This window comes from Acinonyx jubatus, chromosome X, assembly GCF_027475565.1.
Source record: "Acinonyx jubatus isolate Ajub_Pintada_27869175 chromosome X, VMU_Ajub_asm_v1.0, whole genome shotgun sequence".
NCBI classification, from domain to species: Eukaryota; Metazoa; Chordata; class Mammalia; order Carnivora; family Felidae; genus Acinonyx; species Acinonyx jubatus.
Window position 1 is genome coordinate 81,538,922 of NC_069389.1, and position 15,920 is coordinate 81,554,841.

A 15,920-nucleotide genomic window follows, 5' to 3' on the forward strand; every position below is an offset into this window, starting at 1 on the left:
CAGCTAATGCTGAATTAAGAGGTATTTCTTTCACTATAGCAGCATTTCTCAATCTCTTTTTATCAATCAGTTAAGTAGAAGATGCACAGCTTGGTTTGTCTGAATAAAATTCAGGGGTGCTAGAGTTACATTCATTACACATTTACCCATAATTAATAAAGCATGAAAGGAATTGAGAGATTACTCAAAAATACACATAGTTGCATTCACAAAACTCACCATTTAAAAAAGCACTTAAACGGGGCGCCTCGGTGGCTCAGTCGGTTGAGTGTCCGACTTTGGCTCGGGTCATGATCTCACAGTCTGTGAGTTCCAGCCCCGCGTCAGGCTCTGTGCTGACAGCTCAGAGCCTGGAGCCTGCTTCAGACACTGTGTCTCCCTCTCTCTCTGACCCTCCCCCGTTCATGCTCTGTCTCTCTCTGTCTCAAAAATAAATAAAAACACTTAAACAAATTTTTAAAAGCACTTAAATATGGCTGAATCAAAATTCTTTGTATTGCTTTAGAGAAGACCAAAACAATTTATAAAGACACATAGTTCACTGCAGCAGTTCCTCCATGACTAAAAATGACAATTTCTTCACATCTTGAGCTGTGAAGATGCTTATTCTCACTGGGAAAGCACTTTAGTAACCCTTAACCTCCTCAAAAACACCTCACACAAGCATCACCACCTCCACCAGAAAACTAAGACTCAGATCCTTGCTCATTTTTGGAAAAATATCAATAAAGGGACATTTAATAATTTCTTTAATTCTTGGGGCACCTGGGTGGCTCGGTCAGTTAAGCATCCTCCTTTTGATTTCAGCTCAGGTCATGATCTCAAATTTTGTGAGATCGCGCCCGTGCTGGTCTCTGCACTAATAGCACAAAGCCTGCTCGGGATTCTCTCCCTCCCCCTCTCTCTGCCCCTTTCCCACGTGTGTGCTCCCGGTACTCTCACTCAAAATAAATAAACATTTAAAAAAGTAACTTCTTTCATTCTTGAAAGATACCTAACTTCTATCATTATCCCTTCCTTCTCTTAAAGAGAAAGGAGTAAAGAATGAGGGCTTCATTGGTGATGGCAACTTGAAAAAATTTAAAAGCAAAAAAAAAAAAAAAACAACCCTTCAGGAGGTGATGGTTATGTTAATTAGCTTGATTGTGGTGATGATTTCACAGTGTATATGTATATCAAATCATCAAGTTGAGCACCTTGAATATATATAATTTTTATTCATCAATTATACTTTGATAAAGCCACGGGGGAAAAACGACCAGTTTTGAAAAAATATATTAACATTTTATCAAAAGGTGTATCACAGTTTACCTGCCCTTAAATCAAGGGTAAGAAAAGCACTCCACTGTAATGAATCTTACATCTCCATAGCAAGGAGAGAAAAAAAGTGAAATGCTTATCTGGATCGCTGATGTATAAAAAAAAATTTAAAAAAAGTTGTAGTTACAACTACTTCAGGTAGTTCAAATGAAAGTAAAGATCCCTGCCCCAACTCCCATCCTGACCTTACTCAAAACACTGCCTTGATTTTCCAGCAGTTTTTTAAATTTTTAAATTAAATTGTGAAACTGAAGAGAAACCCATTTATCCCACACCCTCCATTTCCTGGAAGGATCATAGCCAACTATTTCCAAAAAATGAGGATCTATACTCTTTGTTAAGACATCCAGAGATGGAGATTTCCCACTGGGTTATGAATTAGGCAGAAAAACAGCAAAGACAGAAAGCTACTATTTTGCTTTCAAAATATCAGTTTTGAATGAGCAAATCCTTTTAAAGAGGCTTATAAATCTATGACCTTCTATAGTCTAAAGGCTGCATTATTATAGCCTAATCAGGATTGTAGGTGCTGTATTTGAAGCATGGTCTGATAATTTGTTAAATGATTATCCTCAGAGATGAAACAGTACATGTAGCCAAAAAAAAAAAAAAAAAAATTTTTCCCCTGTGATTTCAATTGCCCAAAGTTCTTATAGGCAAAAATAGAGGAAGGGGAGAAGAAGCCTAAATCTGTGACAGATGGAATCAATGTAATAAATTTATGTGCTCTTGAGAGATGTGTGTCCATAATTTAAAACTCACCACTATGGATATTTCAAGTCATTTGATGCTAATGCAAGTATCTTCAAAGTCCAATATGTGAGAAGCAAGAGAACAGAGTTATTTAACAAAATTATCATTTGTTTTCTGATTTGTCTCACCTATATTTTTGTGTTTTCCTAAGATCTGGACAGCATTATCAGCCAAGAAAATAAAGGGAATATGTATATTCTGTCTATATTTTGTGATGGTTTTTAACATTTGCTTTAAATTATAAAGAAGAGATAAAGTGGAGAGTCAAGATCCAATTTCCAGTCTCAATGCTCTTCATGCATTAAAAAGTGGCATAAAATGGCGCCTAGGTGGCTCAATCCGCTAAGCCTCCAACTTCAGCTCAGGTCATAATCTCTCAGTCCCTGAGTTCGAGCCCACGTGGCTGCTTGGAGTACCTTGGTGAAAAAATGATCCAGAGGCCACATGTAGTGCAGTCTCAGAGAGTGATTTGATTGACAGGTACTGTCTGTCATGCCAACCAGTTTCTCAAAAAGAGAAAGCAGGGGGAGGAAAGCACAAATACTGTATACTGGTTATTCAAAATGCGTTTTTTATTCGCTTTAACACAGATGATTTTTTTTACAGTTGAAACAAAATTTCTGATACACAATTTTGAGGTTTTAACAGCACCTACGAGGAGAGGATTGTGGAATACCTCAAGGTAAAATAGAGATGGCTAAGGCAGGCACAAATTAACCTGAAATTCATCAATCCACTTGAAGACATATGGAATCTGAGGCCCCGAATGTTAGCCTAATACATGACAATAAACTAAAAATTTTTCTGTATGATGTTTTAATGGACTATTGAAAAAGAGTATAGTTCCAATTAGAAATATTCAAAAAATCCAGTGTTAATTTTAAAAAACGTTCTGAAAATACAGCACTGCACATTCTAGTGTACACAATTTCTAAGCCTATATGCACAGTTCCTGGTACTCACAGATTTCAGCCTTTGGTGTTTGATAATTTTACCCAAACTGTATGTCAGCACCCCACTGAGTGTTACTCACCAAAAATGCCACTGTTTTTATCACTTAGTGTTAACTGCTTTTATTAATATATTGTGTAGTGATTTGGCAGAAGAAAATTGGTATGGCTAAGAGGAAAGGGGTTTCAGATGACCTGTCAATAAAATTAACACTTGCCTTGGTTAGACAGGAGGTCTATGAATAGAATACCCACATAAATTTTTTTTTTTTTACTTAAATGACCACATGCCATTCTAATAGTGACAAGTACTTTTGTGAGTGGATGAAGGTCTTTACATAAGCCTGAGATCTACAAATAGAAACTATTATAAGCAAAGTGCAAGTAGAAAGAGAAGGCCCCAGGTCTCATGCACTTAAAAACAATTAGCATTTAACAGTTCTGATGTACAGATTTTCACCCTAACATAATTGTAGCAAAACAATCATAGAACTTGGAAATCAGTGTGGCTGGCTATAGGCATAGGCAGGATAGGGACCATTACTTAAGAGCTGTGGGGTCCCGGTTCTGCTTTGGACTTCTGGTCTCAAAATTACTTGGACAAAGAGGTCACGACTATATTTAAATTAGAAATGTTGAATATGACTGGGTTGAAATACCATCTTCCACTTGTCTGTGTAGTCCAAAATTCCCAGAGCTCTTAAAGTACATAAGGTCCCATGTGTAAGGCTGATTCCATATGCGGTGACAATGGAGAGTTCTAGGTTGTATTCCTGTAAAAGATTCTGCTTCCTCCCCAGCCTACATGTCTTTTGGGGGGTCATTTCTAACTGTCCCTTACTACCTTGGGTCACTATTTTTATCATAGATGTTTTAAAAGTACAGATTAAAAACTCTGCAGGACAAACAGATCTTAGACTGCAAGACAACAAGAACTAGACTGCATATCTATAATACAGTATTTAGAGCTGGAAGGGACCTTAAACCAAACATCTAGCCAGTACAGAAAATATTTTTATGGTATTTTAACAGATGGTCATCTAGTATCTTCTTGAATATTTTCATTGGAAGGGAGTTCACTATTAAGGCAGTCCATTCCACTGTGGGACAACTCTGAGAAATTCAGTCCACCACTGGGTTAAAGTCGGCTCTCTTGTTACTTTCAACATCCTAGTTTGTCAAGCTGAACATACAGTGAAACATACAAGATATTAGTTCCTTCTACAATCAGTATTTGAATTAAGGAACCTTGTGAGAAAAGGTCATTACCCATCCACTCCCCACTCTTTTCTGAAGGTTTCTCTGAGAACAGAGCATGGTGGATCAAAGGACCATCAAAATTATCAGCAGACAGTACTGCATCCAAAGTCATATATTAAGCAACATTGCTAAATTGATAAGAGGTTGTCAGAGAAGCAACATCACTATGCAGCAAAAGGAGACTTATGAAGTAAAAGCAGACCAACCATTTATTTGCAAGAGTGGTGGGTATATTTAAGCATAATCCATTCACTAGTACCATGTTACTTCAAACACAAAGAGTATAATCAAGTTACACTGACATCAGTGTATCTCTTATTGAGATACTTTTTGAAAAGCCCACATGGTAACAAATCACATATAAGGACTTAAACAAGGCAGTGTACATCATTATACTCTTACAATACGAATTATTACAACCTTTTTATAATTGAAGCTTAGGACATCCTTGTTTGCATTATTATTTTTTCATTGTGACACAGCTCAAGAGTCTTATTTTTTTTTCCTTTGGCAGAAATGTCAGAAACTGCTTGCCAAGAGTTCATGGTGACATTTGTTAGCTGATTAATGGAACACTTTAAGGGACAGCTGTAGCTCCTTAACTCCTTCATGCTATTGGGTTCTAAGTTTAAACTGCAATTTGAAAAATATTTAAATCTCTCAGGACCAAAGCTTTCTGAAATGCCCTGATACACACAAGAAGGAAACAAAAGAAATCACAAAAAATACACTTGGCTTGACAAAGCTTTTTTTTTTTTTTAATCACTCTACAACCTCAATTTGAAAGGCTCTGACATACATCCACAACCTTCTACCTTTTACGTGTGTGTGCACTCTTAGAGGGGCACAGTTATTCTGACACTATTGACAACAATTTGGGGCACACTTTTAAAATGCTTCCTACTTTTAACAGCATGAAGATCCTGCTTTGGAGCCACTGTTCAAGTCAATAGTGTGACCTAACATGCAATGTTCCAGCTGTTCCTCTACAGCCAACACCTGCCTAACAGCTTCTTCAAAGGCTACTGTCACATTAGTATCATCTTTGGCACTTGTTTCTAGATAAGGGTAATCCCCATTCTCCATGCACCAGGTTTGTGCCTCCTCAGTAGTCACTTGCCTATCCTCTTTGTCTACCTTGTTACCCAGAACTACAAAGGGGAAGTGCTCAGGGTCTTTCACATCAGCATAGTAGATGAATTCTTTCTGCCAGTTACCAAGGTTCTCAAAGCTCTGCCGGTCATCCACGCTGAAGGTCAAGAGGCAGCAGTCTGCTCCCCTGTAGAAGGGTGTCCTAAGGCTCTTGAAACGCTCCTGCCCTGCAGTGTCCCAGATCTGGAGAGTTACAAAACGTCCATCTACCTCCAGATCTCGATTTAAGAACTCTACCCCTATGGTGTGAAAAGCCTGGGAGTCAAATTTATTGGTTACATAACGGTTCATAAGTGAGCTTTTCCCAACTCCACCATCACCCAAGAGAATAACCTTTAAGAGCAAGGATTTCCCACTCATTGTTGCAGCACCAGATGGGGAGGAGTTTATAACCAAGAGAACCTGAAAATAAAAGAAAAAGTAGGAGGTAAAACATTTAAACCTGGAACTGAAATCAACTTTATAGTAAAATTTTGTGAATTATATAACCTAATAATTTAACTTCTCTTGATTCATGCTCACTAACTATATTATATAGTACAACAGAAGGAATAAAGTTCTTTTTGCATACAAGGGAAAAAAGGTCTTGTTTTTCTGAGGTCTTTTGCCTGTGCCAGGAAAATGGCTGAATGCCATAGGTAAATGGACTAGCAGATGGTGCTATAATTTGGTTCAGTTCTGACCCTATTCTAGGGGAGAGAGCACAGAACAGGAATATCACTCAAATGTATAACCATATTATTAGCTTCCAGTTTGGACAGGTCCAAACAAGAGGCAAACAGTATGAAATTGATTTGGAGTTTGAAGCCTGTTCATGATGGACCCAAGAATTATTGAGGAGAGAAAGCTGCATAAGCTGAAATTTTAAGTCCGTCAGTAGAGTTTGGGGATACAATTAGACCTTGGAGGAGAGATAAAGGTCAAGTTTCTTCAGGAATTTGCCTTATTATACTTGCATTGATACAGATACCCTCACAAGTAAAGGATCTTCCATAATCTTTTCTTGATTGTTGGCTGGTATCATTATAGCGGCTATCATTTAGGAAGAAAATCTTGAATAGCTTATTAATTTTTGTATGTAGGTTCTAATACCATAATAGTACCAATGAAAATATACTGTAAACTTTAAATTGCTAATAATTATACAGTACCCTTCTTGTTACCTCAGCAACATGTCTGTACATGGGATAGATATCTAGAATGCATCGTAACATAAAAAGATTAAATTTTACTGAACAATTAACCTGTACTAGATTTTGTTAAGTACTTTCACACTAGGTTTAGTGTGGGAACACAACAATGATGATGTTAGTTGGGTGTTATTTATGCAAGAGACCCAAAGAGATGAAAACTAAATACTAATCAAAAGAGCACATGCAAAAGAACTTCTGGAGGTGCACACATTTGAAATGTAATTTTAAAAAGCCCAGTAGTCCTTACTATTATGTTGGTGCATGTATAATAATTATATATTTTTTATAAATATTCATTTTTAAGAGATCAAACGAAAAAATATATATACCTACCCAGTTGGGTCTTTGTCACAATTTTAGTCTTTTCTTTTCCTTGTTCTTGTTTTGTTCTTTCTTCTCAGGGTTCTAGAAAACAGATTGAGAAGGATTATTTTAAAAAATCTATAATAAAACAAAGTTAAGGCTCTATATAAATATACTCAAGTCAGGAAAAAAACAGAGCAATCTCAACTTACCTACAGAGGATGCTTTTCACAAATATACTTAAGAGTTTAACATGCTACAAATATTTCACATGGACAAAATAATATTATTGCAAAAACTTTAATTTGTCCTAACAAGTGTACGTTAGGGGCACCTGGGTGGCTCAGTCGGTTGAGCATCCAGCTCTTGATTGTGGCTCAGGTCATGATCTCAGGGTTCGTGGGTTTGAGTCCTGTGTTAGGCTCTGTGCTGACAGTGCGGGGTCCACTTGGGATTCTCTCTCTCCTCTCTCAGCCTCTCCCCTGCTTGCTCTCTCTCTGTCTCTCTCTCAAAAATAAACAAACTTAAAAAAAACCCGTGTACTTAATGTGATTTTAAAAGTTTTATATTGTCTCTCCATTGAACTCTTCATTGAAAGTAAAGGTAAAGAAAGATGATATTCACAATAGATGATATTCAGGAAAGGGAAAGCACAGAGGAGTCTAAGATGTGTTGAAATTCTAAGTCAGAGATGAAATTCCTTCCCTTTATATCTACCAATGTTCCCATATCCAAGAAAGTTATTAATGGATTCACCAATCTGCCTCAAGGCTGTCTATGCAATTGATTCCAGAAGATCAGAGAAGAAATAATTATGTTTGGGGATTCCCTGTTTATAATATATTCTCTTGGCTAATTATTTTACTTATTAATTTTGATCATCTGTCTTGAACACAGGTTTTAGTATTTAGCTGGCTTTATTATATTCAAACACAACTTCATTTAACATAATAGTTAATTATGGCAAGAGTGTTATCTAAGCAGTATCAAGAGTGCTGGTCTAAAGAGAAAAAACAGTTCTTAGATTTTTTGAGTGTTCTTTCTTACTGAGGAATAAAGAAGATTTTAAGAAATCTCTATTGCTTGATAATCTCATGCTATTTTTTAAAGTATAGATAAATCATATAATAAGGGATTCATTAGAGTCCTAAGTCAGTAATTATGAATTTAAATAATGCCTTCTAAATTGATAGGTTTTATCCTCCTTCTTGGTTTATATCTACTCTAAAAAACTTTAAAGTTTTCTACAATTACTGATTTTTGTCCTCTTTTTTCCTGCCTTCAAACTTCTGTCTTCAGAACTAGCTCAAGTAACAAATATTTCTTTAAATGGAGATGAAACAAGCATTATCACTCTTGTTTAGTTTTTATACTGGTCCATAGGATAATTTTACAGGATGCTCACTTAAAAAAGGAACAGAGGAAGTACAAACTTGGGTAATAGTACTGATAGTATTAAGGGTCAGTGCCAAAAGAGCTTCCTCAAGTTCTTAGCAAACAGGTGTCCACATCATTAAACTCACTAACTATTTTCCCAGCTGTGGATAAACTCAAATGATGGGTCAAGGACTGAGTATTGTGGAAACCAAACACTCAGCTCCAGGAATAATGATGAAGTATTAAGAACTATCTGAGATAATACTGCAATTGCTTGTGCATTCCCTTTTGGTCATTTACACATATAACTTCCAGGTACATAGGGTCTATACGGGAAAAGGGAGGAAAAGCAATGTAGTTCAGTGTCAAGTGCACTACAGGATACAAGAGTCTTCATCACTACATTTATTTTATGAACTTGAGCAGGTTATTTAATTTTGCTGTGTTTCAATAACTTCCTATATAAATATACACTTGACAATAACTGCCCTACTTAACTCACAGGATTATGGGGGAAATGAATAACTTATGAAGTCTGCAAAGATTTGTAAGCATTTACTGAAATTTTTGGTTTGAGATTTTTGTTTCTTTTGCTCTTCCACCTCCTTTCATTCACTGTTGGGGGCCTTGTGAGTCACTATTAACCCTTCTCAGAAAAGATCAGCCAGTAGGAGGATAACAATTCTTCTTTTTCTCTTTCTTCAATATCTGAGAAGGCCTTGTTCCCCAACAATTTTGAGCATCTGCATATACCAACAGAATCTCAGCATTGGAGGGACCTTAAGGGTCTTCTGGTCTAATATTGCTACTGATGCTTGAGAGAACATTTGAGTGCTTATTGTATTCTGTGACCTTACAAAGGTAACCCTCCACTCTCCTCTACTTCCTCCAACTCCCATTTGTTTGCTGAAGGTAGAAGTGAATACATGTCTTCTTGCCTTTAGTCACTAAATCCTGTGGACTTTTCCTTGGAATATCCTTTTTAAGTCCTCTGCTAACATCCTCATTTTGGCCCACATCTACCTTGCTCTAATATGTTATGAAACCTTCCTGGTTCTTCTCTCCCTGTCTTTTGGTTTACAAATTAACATATAAGCTTCAGATCTCATGGTTTATAGTTGAAATGATATTATTATACTGCCTTATTTTGTCAAATACCCTTTTCTCCCTAAGTATGTCTTTCCTACACAACCAAATTTAAATTCCTGGAAGGTAAGTCCCTTTTTTTGCATATGTCTTTGAAGCCCCTCCAGCATGCAGCAAGCACCAGGGTCCTTCACATGGATAATCAATACTAATTAGGTGGGTGCCCAAAAATAATGCCTCTGAATTGATGCCAAGGAACAAGAGATCTGCAGTTCTGTAATATGTCCAAATACTATTATTTATTTGTGACTAAAGAGACTTATCTGGATCACTTTCTAGATGGAACTTAACAGGAATTTCACCTGTTGAAAGCCAGTGGAAATGCTCCAGTTTCCCTCCCTGTCCCCCTACATTTTTAAAATAAATATATAAATTTCTTCATCCCTACCAAATACAAGAGCAGTATAACTGTCTCCACATGTTTTCATTGGATGCTAGCATCCCCATCATCATCATCATTTGAAACTAAGTATGATATTCTTTAGTACGTACTCAAAAAGATCTAGCACAGTATAAAAGCAAACCAAAATTTTTCCTCTCCCAGAATATGCCAAATTTAAGTCAAACCTTAAAAGAAGATAGCAATAAGTAGGCAGTGAAATTCTTTGATAACCCTAAGTATATTTAACAGGAAAGTCTGATCCCATATGCATTATGTACGGGCCCCATATCAGGTGAGGATTTTGACTCAAATGTATAATATGAATTTGGTCCTCTTCAGAGACAGATCTGCCTGTAAACAATTCAAACATCCTAGAAATGCAATTCCCCTTTCTTATCCCACTTCCCGCATTTAACAAGAATTTTCTAAGAATAGTATACTCACTTTTTCCCCCACTTAAGGTCTAAGTCCCAGACAATAAGGTAAATTAGAAATTCACGCAACTGATACTTCCTAGTTTTTTTCTGTTCTTCAACACACTTGAAACCACATCCACACAGCTTATTAAAATTATTGTATTTAGTTGGGAATGCTTGGGGTTGGGGAGAGGTGCAGAAGGAGGCAGTACAATGACGAGAAAGAGGCTGAACTTTTGAAAATAGTACATTTTAGTATGATGATGGAGAGAAGAGAAATGAAAAAACAAATTGGCTATGTCAGTTCAGTTGCCATGTGTGGAATGATGCTCAAATCCATAGTGCAGATTGTTTGGGAGCAAGTGTTGAGAGGGATGTGGTACTGCAGGGCTGGAGGTGGAGAAAGAGCATCAGGGGAGAGCTAGGCAGTGCATGAGAATGGCCCTGGTGACAATCTGCACAAGGGAGGAGCCATGGTTAAAGCTATAGGGAAAGCCCATCTTGTGGTGACACACTGGTTGGGCTACTCAACTCACTGTTGATTCCTGGCACAATATTTGGAAATTAAGCACTAGAGAATTGGACAGGGCTTTAACTTATGTAAAAATCAATACAAATAAGAAATGATTGCATCTTTGAGACCCTCTACCTTAAATGGTATATAGGTTGTTTCCAGTACAACCTGATGCTTGTTGGTGGGGGTGCGGTGGGTTCTGTAGTGGGGAAGCCCTCTGACACACTGGATTCATCGTGTAGAGCGAACAAGTTATCGGCTGCATCCCTACTCTGAGTCCAAATGTCACAGCTGTCATGCCACTGAAACGCTATTCCCACATTTATGTCCATATTTATGTCCTATATGCCATCAGAAGGGTTCAGTGTGGAATTTCACCTCTAACTTTTCACTCCTCACAATGACAGCTCTAGGGCTATGAGCCCGAAGGCACAGTAGGTAGCAATTTGGCACTGTTCCGAGGCCACTTATTCCCAAGTAGACTGCCGGGAGACAGGTAGGTGATGTTTGGGTGACATTAAGTGAGCAGGGTACAGAGAAAAGAAGCTTCCTTAGGAGACCAGGAATGCGGTCATCTCTACAACAGGGTCACTGTTAGCATTGGGAATCTAGAAAGTGAGATGTTACGCACAGTTCCAAATACCTCGGATCCACGTCGTCTCACCTCACCCCCATCTCTCAGAACGCGCGGCTGTGGCGCATGCGCACTGAGCCACACCCGCTCCCCACGGAGCCCTGCGTCTATCTGCCGGGCTTTGGCAGCCTCTCCAAATTACTCAGCAACGCCCCGCTCCACCGTCACCTCCCCCCACAACTCCGACCCCTGCAGCGCCTAGGCCTCTTTCCCAAGGTGCAAATGCCCCCGGAGATCACCCAGACATCCGTTTCTCCCTCTTCCCACAGTCCCCCTACCTCCCGGCCTCCGGCGTCCGCGGCCGCTAGCCCCTCTCCCTGCCCACGCACCGGCATCTTACCCAATACAATGGGAGAGAGACGGGAAGAGGCCGCTGGTGCCAGGCAGGTCAGCTTTGCGTGCCGGCAGTCCGACTCCTCAGCGACACGGTCACCGTTCCTGCTGCCTCCTCCTCGCTGGGTCAGCAAGAGCAGCTCAGACCTCGGTGGCCTGACAGCTGCCGCTCGCGCCCGGCACTGCCGCCGCGCAGCGTCTCGCGCCCGCGCCCGCCAGGGGAGGGGGCGGGGCCCGCGCCGCCTCCTCGTGCCCCTTTCTCGGAGCTGGAGACCCGGCATAGCCGCCTTCCGCCATCGCATGTTGAGAGGGCTCTTTGGCTCGCTCGTTTTTCTCTCATGTTTATGGCCAAGCCCTGGCCTCCCTTGTCCTCTCCTCCTCCCCTCGCCGATTAGTAGGCACAATGACAATGGACCGTCAAATATTGCTCTCCCACTCAGCTCCTCTGCAGCCTGGGGCCACACCACATTTCCTGCAATTACCCTTCAACTTACCTCATTTACCTTTCCTCCATACCTTCTACTTCTGCAGAAGATAGCACATAACATCCTCTGGTTTCAAATAATGCAGGGAAATACGTGATCACAACGCATTACTAGGCCCTCTAGCTGAGCACTGCTCATGAAATTCTCTTGGCAATCCAAAGGGAAAGGTTCATATTGGTAGTTCAGGCATAGAAGACACATTGTCCTTTAACAGTTACCTTTCTAGATGGCCACACAGAGAGTACTACCCGAGGTTTGTGGAAATGCTGGGGTAGAACACAATGTTCCAGTTGTGCCTAGCCACCCAGCCAGTCCCTTCTTATCTTCTGTGGTCCTCTGGTACCTACAACTAGTTTGTGATTGTTTCCCTTGAAACCAAAAGAGGATGGAGCTCCTGAGGTCAATTAGCCTGCACTCCAACTCTCTGTCAGGCAGATCCATCTCAGAAGCTTCCCTGATGTATAAGGATCTGTACCTGTGTGGCACTGCCCGTCACTCACCATATGCCCCCTCAGGGCTCTCACACATGCTCTCCCTCCATTTGGGCCATTGTCTATCTCTTCACAAATCAACAACTCAATCAATCCCACAGGCACCAGCTTAAATGTCACTTCCTCAGGGTAAACTCTCTCAATATCTTCAGAATAGAGAAAGTGTCCCGATTTATTTTCTTGTGGCCTCCTGTAGTATGCTGTACTTTCCCTTCATAATAGTATCCATTTATGATGAGATATTTAAATGTATGGTTATTTGATTGACAACTGCCTTCCTCCACTAAACTATATTTTACCGTAAAGTCAAGGATTGTGTTTGTTTAGACTTACCATCATATCTCAGAGCCTAGGTCAATGTTTATTACACAGGACATGCTTGAAAAATATTTGTTTAATATGGATTAATGTTATATAATCAACAATTATTGTTATTTGAAAACAAAATGAATGGATCTAATTGAATAAACTAGTCCTGCCCCCCACAAACACCCTAAAACACACTTCTGATAAAGAGATGTACTTAATCCTCCAAATCAATTTTTTACTCACACATTCCTATCTGTAATAAAAAAAAATTCTTCAGGCATTGTATGCAATCCAAGTTGGTTTTTCTTTTTATCACAATTGATTTAGCTATTTGTGAGAATAGACTTTAGAATCACCTTGTCAGCTGCTAAAAAATAAACTGGTGGTATTTTTATTGTACCAAATATATAGCTCATTTCGGGGAGGATTGACATTTAACAAATATTAAATGTCCTGATCCATGTACGTGAAGCCTTTCCATTTATTTAGGTACTCCTTAGTTTGTTTCAGCAATGCTTTATAATATTCATTGAACAGATGTTATACACATTTAAAAAATTTATCCCTAAGAGTTTATGCTTTGGAATGCCATTATAAGTGGTATTTTCTTTTAATTTTCTTTCAATGTTTATTTATTTTTGAGACAGAGAGAGACAGAGCATGAACGGGGGAGGGTCAGAGAGAGAGGGAGACACAGAATCCGAAGCAGGCTCCAGGCTCTGAGCTGTCAGCACAGAGCCTGACGCAGGGCTCGAACTCACGGACCGTGAGATCATGACCTGAGCCGAAGTCGGATGCTTAACCGACTGAGCCACCCAGGCGCCCCAGTATTTTATTTTTAATTCCAAATGTTTATTATTTTCCAAAGTGGCTGTACAGTGTCATATTCTACATATGTAGACATACAATTGATTTTTGTATGTTGACCTTCATCCTGTAGCTTTCCTAACTTATTAGTTCTTGTATCTTTTTTTGTTGTTGTAGATTCTGTGTGTAGTTTTTACTACATAAAATAGTCATGTTGTTTATGGAAAATAAAAAAAAATTTACTTCTTCCTTTTCATTGAAAAATCTTTTGAGCATGGCCCCAATATATGTATATGTATTTATAGATTATATACATTGACTACTGTGCATATATACTTTATACATTATATTATATATGTATTATAATGCATATACATTATAATGCATATACATTAAAGATACTCCAACATAGAGTGTGGCCTGGGTGGCTCAGTTGGTTGAGCATCTGACACTTGAGTTCAGCTCAGGTCATAATCCCAAGGTTGTGGGATCAGTCCCTGTGTCAGGCTCCATGCATGAAGCCTGCATAGGATCTCCTCTCTCTCGCTTTCCATCCCTCTCTCTCTCTCTCTCCCTCTCTCCCTCTGCCTCTCTCCTGTGCAATCTCTCTCACTCTCTAAAATAAAAAAAATAAGCCAACAAAGAAATTTAAAAAGAATGAAAAGAAAAATATGCTGATGTCTCAATGTTTTCTTTCTGCACTCCAATGAATTGTTTTGTGAACTGCTCAAAATAACAGTTCTTCATATTAGAGTCTCTCATCTTGAAGTGAATTTAGACTCTTTTTTCCTTTTCTCATAGGTGCTATTTTCCAACAGTTTAATAATCTCTGAGAATCCTCCAAACTTACCTTCAAGTTTTAAGGAATTTTTAATTTCTAGTCTTGGGCACTCAGTTCTGTAGCTCATACTGCTGAAGGCATTACATATTTGCAGAATGTGGGAATCCCTGGTAGTAAGTGAAAACCTATGTTAGTCCAAAGACTCCTAACTACAAATCCTATATTAAAAGAATATTTAGAGCTCATTTGAAAAGCAACTACCATTCACGTAGAATAGAATCAATGCAAAAAACTAAAAATAGAACTACCCTACAACCCAGCAATTGCACCACTAGGCATTTATCCACGGGATACAGGTGTGCTGTTTAAAAGGAACACATGCACCCCCATGTTTATAGCAGCACTATCAACAATAGTCAAAGTATGGAAAGAGCCCAAATGTCCATCGATGGATGAATGGATAAAGAAGATGTGGTATATATATACAATGGAGTATTACTCAGCAATCAGAAAGAATGAAATCTTGCCATTTCCAACTACATGGATGGAACTGGAGGGTATTATGCTAAGTGAAATTAGTCAGTCAGAGAAAGACAAAAATCATATGACTTCACTCATATGAGGACTTTAAGAGACAAAACAGATGAACATAAGGGAAGGGAAACAAAAATAATATAAAAACAGGGAGGGGGACAAAACAGAAGAAACTCATAAATATGGAGAACAAACTGAGGGTTATTGGAGGGATTGTGGGAGGGGGGATGGGCTAAATGGGTAAGGGGGATTAAGGAATCTACTCCTGAAATCATTGTTGCACTATATGCTAACTAATTTGAATGTGAATTTTAAAAAATAAAAAATAAAATAAAATAAATAGAAGCTATGCGACTACCATTACTTAATGAGGAAACAACACAAAGTGGGAAGCTTAAAGTGTCAAAGTAACTGCATTAGGTGGTTTTGTGGCTCTCAGACTGGACTATTCCAAATAACCCATCATTGAGGTTGGTGAAACCATGCCCTCCATGACTAATGCTTCCATGCATAATGAAATAATTTAATCCTATCTTTGTGACACAGTTACACACACACACACACACACACACACACACACACACACACATCACTTTTCTACCAAAAATAGAATCATAGTGTGGTCAGTATATAGGAAGCTAAACCAGGATTGTCCTCAGATACTGGAGAAAGGGTTACTTTTGTAGAGTGACACACATACGCAAAAATCAGCATTCAATGTATGGAATTTGTTATCTCCAAAAGCCCCCAATCTTGATTCAGTTTTAAATACATTGACTG

At 38.8% G+C, this 15,920-nt stretch overlaps 1 protein-coding gene across 1 annotated transcript; it reads right to left on the reverse strand.

Annotated features, from left to right (window-relative positions):
* Positions 1–2,621: 2,621 nt before the first annotated feature.
* Positions 2,622–11,948, reverse strand: RAB9B (RAB9B, member RAS oncogene family). Its single transcript, XM_027053376.2, has 3 exons — positions 11,741–11,948; positions 6,962–7,033; positions 2,622–5,837 (listed from the first exon to the last, which is right to left on the reverse strand). The coding sequence occupies exon 3, from the start codon at positions 5,793–5,795 to the stop codon at positions 5,190–5,192; it is 606 nt and encodes a 201-aa protein (XP_026909177.1). The 5' UTR covers positions 5,796–5,837; positions 6,962–7,033; positions 11,741–11,948; the 3' UTR covers positions 2,622–5,189.
* Positions 11,949–15,920: the final 3,972 nt, after the last annotated feature.